The sequence below is a fragment of the Bidens hawaiensis genome, unplaced genomic scaffold, assembly GCF_021521415.1.
Source record: "Bidens hawaiensis isolate Kalapana, Puna unplaced genomic scaffold, B.hawaiensis_p1.1 tig00014849_1, whole genome shotgun sequence".
Lineage (NCBI taxonomy): Eukaryota > Viridiplantae > Streptophyta > Magnoliopsida > Asterales > Asteraceae > Bidens > Bidens hawaiensis.
This window is the reverse complement of record NW_027492314.1, coordinates 113,702-123,108: the sequence shown is the minus strand read 5'-3', so window position 1 is coordinate 123,108 and position 9,407 is coordinate 113,702. Positions and strand designations below refer to the sequence as shown.

The 9,407-nt window shown below is 38.2% G+C and overlaps 1 protein-coding gene across 1 annotated transcript; it reads left to right on the top strand.

The window, feature by feature from the left end:
• Positions 1-1,903: 1,903 nt before the first annotated feature.
• Positions 1,904-2,773, top strand: LOC143547890 (uncharacterized). Its single transcript, XM_077039195.1, has 2 exons — positions 1,904-2,154; positions 2,434-2,773. The coding sequence occupies exons 1-2, from the start codon at positions 1,904-1,906 to the stop codon at positions 2,771-2,773; spliced, it is 591 nt and encodes a 196-aa protein (XP_076895310.1).
• The last annotated feature ends 6,634 nt before the right edge of the window (positions 2,774-9,407 follow it).

The following is a 9,407-nucleotide window of genomic DNA, read 5'->3' as shown; positions in this document are numbered from 1 at the left end:
CCCTTTAAGCTTGGTAGTTTTGACCTAGTTGTGGGAATGGATTGGTTATCCCGCAATCAAGCCGAAATTGCCTGTGCCAAGAAGCTCATTCGTATCCCGTTACAATCCGGCGAAACACTAATCATTCAAGGAGAAAACCCGATCGCAAATTAAAAATCATCTATTGCATGAAGGCCCGTAAACTTTTGAGGAAACAATGCTATGCCTTTTTATCCCATGTAATTGACAAGAAATCCGAAGTGAAAAAGATTCAAGACATTCCTGTTATTAAAGACTATCCCGAAGTTTTTCCCAATGAATTGCCAGGACTTCCTCCATCTCGAAAATTTCGAATCAACCTTATACCCGGTGCAACTCCCATAGCCAAAACTCCATACCGTTTAGGCCCATCCGAAATGCAAGAACTCTCTAGCCAACTTCAAGAACTTCTCGACAAAGGATTCATCCGGCCTAGTTTCTCACCTTGGGAAGCTCATGTGCTTTTCGTCAAAAAGAAGGACGAATCTTTCTGCATGTGCATCGACTACCGAGAGTTAAATAAACTCACCATCAAGAATCGGTACCCACTACCGAGGATTGATGATCTCTTTGATCAGCTTCAAGGAGCCACTTGTTTTTCAAAAATTGATCTGCGCTTAGGTTATCACCAATTGCGAATTCTCGATGAAGACATACCCAAAACCGCTTTTTGAACCCGCTATTGACACTATGAGTTCATGGTTATGCCCTTGGCTTGACTAATGCACCAGCAGTGTTCATGGACCTCATGAACCGATTTTGTAAACCATATCTTGACAAATTCATCATCGTTTTTATTGATGACATTTTAATATATTCTAGAATCAAGACCGATCATGAGCAACACCTTCGCTTCACCTTGGAACTGTTGAAGAAAGAAAAACTTTATGCTAAATTTTCAAAATGTGAATTCTGGCTTCGCGAAGTTCAATTTTTGGGTCATGGTATCAACGATAAAGGTATGCACGTGGACCCCGCAAAAATCAAAGCCATAAAAAATTGGGAAGCTCCGAAAACCCCATCAGAAATTCGTTCATTCCTTGGTCTAGCTAGTTATTATCGTCGTTTCATCTTGAATTTCTCAAAAATAGCCTTACCGCTCACCACCTTAACTCAAAAAGGCAAGCCGTTCATTTGGGAACAAGAACAAGAAGACACATTCCAAACCTTAAAGCAAAAGCTTTGTAACGCACCCATCTTAACCCTTCCCGATGGAAATGATGATTTCATTGTCTATTGCGATGCTTCAAATCAAGGTCTCGGTTTTGTACTCATGCAACGAGGCAAAGTCATAGCTTATGCCTCTCGACAACTCAAGATCCATGAAAAGAATTACACCACTCACGATCTTGAGTTAGGTGCGGTGATTTTTGCTTTAAAAATTTGTAGACACTATCTCTATGGAACTAAATGTGTCATCTATACTGATCGTAAAAGCTTGCAACACATCCTCAACCAAAAAGAACTCAACATGAGGCAACGGCGTTGGGTCGAGCTACTTAATGATTACGATTGTGAAATTCGCTACCACCCCGGGAAAGCGAATGTCGTAGCCGAAGCCCTAAGCTGAAAGGAAAGAGTTAAACCTTCTCGTATTCAGTCCATGGAAATGATTGTTCACACTAGCCTTAAGGCCCGAATTCTTCAAGCTCAAGCCCAAGTGATAGACCAAAACAATCTCAAGACCGAATTGGATTGTGGAGCCGAAAAGCAGTTGGAAACTAAGTCCGATGGAGTACTTTACTTCATGGGACGCATATGGGTTCCAAATTCTGAAGACCTTCCAAATCTAATCCTTGATGAAGCCCACAAAACTCGATACTCGATCCATCCGGGAGCTGATAAAATGCACCACGATCTTAGGGAATTCTATTGATGGCCTGGTATGAAGAAGGACATAGCCTTGTATGTTGGGAAGTGTCTCACTTGCTCAAAAGTTAAAGCCGAACATCGAAAGCCCTCTGGTTTGCTTCAACAACCCGAGATTCCTCTATTGAAGTGGGACCAAATTTCCATGGATTTCATCACTAAACTACCAAGAACCACTCGTAAGCATGATTCTATTTGGGTTATAATCGATCGTCTCACCAAATCTGCTAACTTTATCCCTGTTAGTGAAACCTACAAAATGGAGAGGTTGTCTCAAATTTACCTCAACGAAATCGTCACACGTCATGGTGTTCCCTTATCTATAATCTCCGACCGTGACAGCCGTTTTACCTCTAACTTTTGGCAATCCCTTCAAAAATCTTTGGGGACTCGTGTGGATCTTAGTACAGCTTATCATCCCCAAACAGATGGTCAAACCGAGAGAACCATCCAAACCTTGGAAGACATGCTCCGTTCTTGCATAATCATGTTTGGAGGAAATTGGGATGATCACCTACCTCTCATTGAATTTTCCTATAACAACAGCTACCATACTAGCATCAAATGTGCTCCTTTTGAGGCTTTGTATGGTAGGAAATGTCGAACACCCATTTGTTGGACCAAGATTGGTGACTCGCAAGTTATTGGTCCCGAAATCGTCCAAGCAACCTCCGACAAGATTGCCATCATTCAAGAAAGACTTAAGGCCGCCCGTGACCGACAAAAGAGTTATGCTGACAATCGAAGGAAACCACTTGAGTTTCAAGTTGGCGACCGAGTCTTAATCAAAGTTCCCCCTGGAAAGGTGTTGTCTGATTTGGGAAAAAAGGAAAACTCGCTCCTAGGTATGTTGGACCTTTTGAGATTCTTGAAAGGATTGGTCTAGTGGCATACAAACTCAAACTACCTCAGGAATTGCGTGGTATTCATGACATTTTCCATGTTTCTAACCTCAAGAAATGCTTAGCCGATGACAGTCAGCCTATTCCCTTTTGTTGATATTCGTATTGATGATAAACTTCAATTTGTTGAGGAACCTATCGAAATCGTGGATCGTGATGTCAAGAAACTCAAGCGAAGTCGAATCCGTCTAGTGAAGGTGAAGTGGAACTACAATCAAGGACCAGAATTTACTTGGGAACTTGAAGATCAAATGAAATAGAAATACCCTCATCTTTTTCAACCCAAAGTAGTTTCCACTATTTATTCTCGGGACGAAATTCCCTTAAGTGGGGGAGACTGTAACATCTATGGATTTTTCTTGCAAAAACGCTAGTCTTTTGTGCTCATATTTAATAAAGTCCCTCGTAGTAATTTCATCGTCTACATTTATTAGTGTTGAATTATGTGTCATTTATTGAATAACATTATCTTTATATACGTAATTATATGATCCTATGATCATTTGTCATAATTGTGCTTAATAGTTAGTATGACACATTGAACCGGAATGCCTAGATTAATATTTTATAACATGGAACAAAATATTTTGTTGTTATTATTTGTATCCTAAGTAGTTAAATTAATCATGTGATTTAAAAATGGAACATTCTAGAACCTTCTATTGTAACCTTGTTCTTTATGTTTTGTTTTATCTATCCTTTTAATTTGAAAAAGAAAAAAAAATAGAAATTAAAAAGTGCCGTGAATTATATCAATCTACATAGGTTTATTTATTTTTTATTATTATCATAATCATTATTATTATTATTATTAGTTTATCTTTTAATCTTTAAACAAGTTTTATCTGTATATAAATCATATTCAAACCTCAACTTTTGGCCTATAAACAGAGCCCCTCATTCTTATTTTTTTCACACCAAATCTCATTCTCTATTTTCTCTCTAAGCATAATCAAGTAAGTTTTACAAGTTTTCTTTGTTGTTCATCATATTTCTTTGATTTTGATCTTGCTCTTTTGAATTTCTTTTATTTGTTCTTATGTTCTTAAGTTTTCTTTTGAATCTTCATAATTGTTTATATACTCTCACCATAATAATAATAAATTATTAATAAAACTCTTACTTTTTGCTCTAAAATATTATGATGATCATGTTATTCCAAGGGATCACAATTATTTTCTCAAAATCTTGGATCAAAGTATAATTTTTCCATGAACAACTATGAATATTCTTATGATCTTCAAAAACTCATAAAGTTATCATAACTAAAAATTATATTTACATAATTGGCCTTATACTTTCATAAATGTCAATAAATATCCTAAATTATAATATTACACTTTAAACCCTATATTTTCATAAATGTTAATAAATATCCTAAGTTATAATATTTACACTTTAAACCCTATACTTTCATAAATGTCAATAAACATCCTAAATTATAATATTTACACTTTAAACCCTATACTTTCATAAATGTCGATAAACATCCTAAACTATAATATTTACACTTGGAACCCTATACTTTCCTAATTGTCAATAAACATCCAAACTATATGATATTACACTTTTAACCTCGTACTTTATTATTTATCAAAACCATTCTAAAACATTTTGAGCTAGGTGCTGTTTGTTTTTGAAGACATAAACTGTCTGCAATCTGATCTTATCTTATTTCATGTTTGCAACTGAAGATGTGGTCTGAAGGTCTGCAATATGAAAATATAATACTGTTTGTTTTATAAACTGGGTATCGTCTGTATAACTTGAAAATTAGTTACCTATCATAAATATCACAGTAGATAGAAGTCATTTAACATCTGTAGACTAGTAAAATATTTGGTGGTGGGCGGTGGACGGTGGTGGTGGTGGACGGTTGGTGGTGGTGGTGATGGACGGTGATGGTGGTGGGTGGTGGACGGTGTTGGTGGCAGATGGTAGGTTGTGGTGGTGGGTAGTGGCGGACGGTGGGTGGTGGTGGTGGGTGGTCGACAGAGTTGGTGGCGGATGGTAGGTGGTGGTGGTGGGTGGTGGTAGTGGACGATGGTTGTGGCCGACGGGTGGGTGATGGTGGTGGTGGATGGTGGTGGTGGTGGGTGGTGGACCTGGTGGTGGTGGTGATGGACGGTGGTGGTGGATGGTAGGTGGTGGTGGCGGTAGTGGACGATGGTTGTGGCCGACGGGTGGGTGGTGGACGGTGATGATGGTGGGTGGTGGATGGTGTTGGTGGAGTGGTAGGTGGTGGTGGTGGGTGGTGGTGGCGGACGGTGGGTGGTGGTGGTGATGGATGGTGATGGTGGTGGGTGGTCGACGGTGTTGGTGGCGGATGGTAGGTGGTGGTGGAGGACGGTGGGTGGTGGCAGTGGATGATGGTTGTGGCCGACGGGTGGGTGGTGGTGGTGATGGATGGTGGTGGTGGTGGGTGGTGGTGGTGATGGACGGTGGTGGTGGGTGGTGGATGGTTTTGGTGGCAGATGGTAGGTGGTGGTGGTGATGGTTGTTGGATGGTGGTGGTGGTGGTGGGTGGTGGTAGTGGACGGTGGGTGGTGGTGTGATGGACGGTGGTGGTGGCGGATGGTGGGTGGACGGTGGTGGCAGACGGTGGGTGGTGGTGGACGGTGATGGTGGTGGTGGCGCATGATGGGTGGTGGTGGTGTTGGACATTGGGTGTTGGTAGGATGTGAAGAAGTGTGAAGAAGTTAAACAATAACTTCTTTTTTAAAACCATAAAAGCAGTTTGCAGATTTTATTTAAAAAAAAAAACAAACAGTCTTCAGAAGGTTATGTCTGCGCGCCCGCATACATAAGCCTCCTGCAAATGTTTTAAGCAAAAACAAACACCACCTTAGTATACAAATAGAGTATAAACCGGGTATGTATGTATCTGACAAGCAAACGGTTCTGTCGAAGGCAAGAGTGGCGTAAATAATCCCATTAGACCCGTGACTCTTACCTAGGAATCAACTTGCTGGAGGTCATGCTCTTGGTTTAGAACATTCTAGTATGCGACACTCTAACTAATTTAAAATTCAAAAATTAATCTAGGGCATCCCGTGACCGGTTCAACAAACTCTTGCTCGTGTTCGTGTTCACCCGTCACGCAAGGTGAGTTCATAGCCCCTTTTACATGCTTTTAAATGTTTTATACTTCTGGGTGGAAACATGCAACTTATTTATTCTACGTTTTATACATGCTATTTGATTCAAGCTTTATTTCATTATATTCGTTATGTGTAATCATTACAAGTGTATACTTAATCGCATGTACAACCATTAACTTGTTAAGCTCGTGGTAGTATGATGATAGATCTATTGGCCTGACCCGCCCACTCAGGCCTCGTGTAGAGGCCTGTGTGTTCAAAATCCAACGATCGTTAAACATTAAACATAATAGTCTAATCATGGATTAGACGACTCGCTAAACGTATCAAAGGTTTGGTTGTAATCACAAAAGTATACAAGTAACTTAACACATATGGAATGTTTTCAACATAAAACTTATTTTTAAAACATATGTTCTCACCAACTATTTTTAGTTGACACTCTCGCATGTTTTTTAGGTGATGGAAATTAAGTTATGAAGATTCTTGAAGTTTCATATAGGGCATGAGTCAGACTTAGAATTTGAATGAATAAAGTGCTATGTCATATTTTCTATTTGGATTATATTTGAATAATTTGTTGGTTTCTTTTAATATGAGTTTTTACATTTAATACCATGTGCATGATTTCAATCTACGCACGCCCCGGCGTTTCTGCCTTCGGCCGGGGGGTGTGACACTATCACACTTTAGAGGAATAGGTTCAATTGAATTGACAGAGAACTCATTGAGTAATCGAGTTAACCAAGTAAGCTCAACAAATTATTTGGCGCACAGATTTATATCTGCCTTAACAGAACTCAAAGAAACAGTAGATTGTTTCTTAGATTTCCAAGAATTGGACTTCTACCAAGTAAAACAAAGTAACTAGTAACAGATCTTAGTGTATTAAGGTAAGATACCCAATTTGAATCGCAAAAAGCTTCCAACTTAAAATCTGGTGAGTTATTAAAAAACAAACCTTTATCACGTGTGCCTTGTACATAACTAAGAACATGCAATGCAACCTCCCAATGAGTAATACGAGCTTCCTTCATAAATTGACTTAGGAACTAAACTGCAAAGGAAAGATCTGGTTTAGTATGTATGTTCAACTTGCCTACCAATCTCTTGTATTGTAAAGGATCATCATACAAAGGACCAACATCATTAGCAAGCTGTAAGTTTGCAGGAAGTGGACAGATACGTGAAGAATCAGTAAGAAACTCATGAAACTTAAGTAATAAGTCCTTTGCATACTTCCTTTGAGTCATTATAGTGCCATTCGAAACAGATAAAACCTCAATGCCCAAAAAAATAATTGAGAGATCCTAAGTCCTTGATTTTAAAAGTACGGTCCAGAAAAGATTTCAAAACATCCATCTCTTGTAGGGCTATTCATAAAGCTCGAGGCTCGAAGCTCGGGCTTATGGCTCGCTCGAAAAAGCTCGATTAAAACTAGCTATAAAAAGTTGATTTGAAACATCTTGAGCTGATTTGGATCATTTTTGTTACCGAGCCAAAATCGAATCTGGCTTGGCTCGTTGGCTCGATCTTAAGCTCATTTAACTTCAAAATCAACCTAGAGCCTAACTAAGTTACCCGTTTAACTTCGAGCCTGAGCTCGAAAACACCCTGGCTCGACTCGGCCTAAACTCGCGAACAGCCCTAATCTCTTAAGTATCATTGCCTGTTAGCAAAATATCATCTATATAAACAACTAGATGGATAATGGAGGATCCGAGACTCTTAGAGAATAAATAATGATCATGATGGGATCGAATATAACCTCTAGACTTCAAAGCATCAGACAACTTTCCATACCACTGTCTTGAGGCTTGCTTAAGACCATATAAAGATTTTTGAAGCTTTATAACCTGAGAAGAATTTGATAAAGACAAACTAGGAGGAGGACACATGTATATATCTTCATCCAAATCATCATGAAGAAAATCATTATTAACATCTAATTGATATAAATCCCGATGCTTTTTAGTAGCAACAACAATCAGGCTTCTAATAGTTGTCATTTTCACCATATGATAGAAAGTTTCATTATAATCGATTCTAGCCTTTTGAGTATCTCCTCTGAAAACTAGTCATGCCTTAAATCTTTCAATCGTACCAACAACTTTTTACTTTACCTTGTAAACCCACATACATTTGACTGGTTTCTTATCAGGAGGTAAAGAAGTAATTAGCCAAGTATTATTAGCATCCAAAGCATCAAGCTCTAACTTCATAGCAGACTGCCAATCGGGAGAAGTACCAGCTTCATTATAAGATTTGGGTTCCACAACGGTGTTTAGATTTTGAACCAAAATGGTGCTAGAAAGAGAAAGATCAGAAGTGTTAACATGATTAACAGCTAAAACATTAGTGAGATTGTGAGAACAAGATGAAGCTTAATTGAAATGATAATCAGCAAGATAAGATGGGATTTTAGCTTGTCTAGAGGATTTTCTAAGAGGAGCAGAAGACATAGAAGAGGAGGAAGAAAAAGGATCTGGAATATTAACTGGAGGAGAAGCAGAAGGAATAGTAGGTGAAGGATAAAGAATAGGTTCAAAGAAATCAAAAGGAATATCTGAAGGAAACAAGGTAGAAGAAGAAGGCTTAGGAATATAAGGGAATAGAGTTTTTAAAATAATGGCATCTCTTGAAACAAGAAATTTATGATTCAAAAAATCATAGACTTTATAACCTTTTTTACCCATTGGATAGCCAATGAATATACAAGGAATTACTCTAAGTTGAAACTTATCCCTACCATGTTTAAGAGTAGAGGCATAACACAATCATCCAAAAGTTTTTAAATGAGTGTATGAAGGAGGTTTACCAAATAGGACTTCATGAGGAGATTTTATCATTTAATAGATCCGCGGGAAACAAGCTAATTAGATGAGTGGCAGTATGTAGACACTCCCACCAAAACTGATTGGTAGTTTGGATTGAAAGAGAATTGCTCAAGCAGTTTCTAATAAATGTTTATGTTGTTTTTCTACTATGTCATTTTGTTGTGGAGTAGTAACATAAGAAGTCTGATGTAAAATGCCATTAGAAAGTAAATATTGAGTATGATTAGCAGCAGAGCCTGACTCAAAAGCATTATCAGTTCTTAAACATTTTAGTTTTGTTTGAAATTGTTTCAACCATTTGAATGAAATTTTGTGTAATGGAAAAAGCATTGCTTTTGGTAGAAAGATGAGTCCAAGTGACTCGGCTAAAATCATCTACAATCCTTGAAAAATATCTAAAACCAGTAGATGCATTATATGGACCCCAAACATCCACACGAATAAGATAAAATATGAGTTGTTTCCTTTGTACTATGAGGAAAAGGAAGTCCGTGTTGTCTAGCTATCGGACAAATCTCACAACATTCAATTTTATCAACATTAGAATATGAAAACACAGACAACTGTTTAAGTGTGTACAAAGGTAAATGGCCAAGTCTATTATGCCATGTTTTGCTACTAATAACAGCATTACATGTTGACTTCCTTATTTTAGAATTAGGAACAATACTAGACTTTGA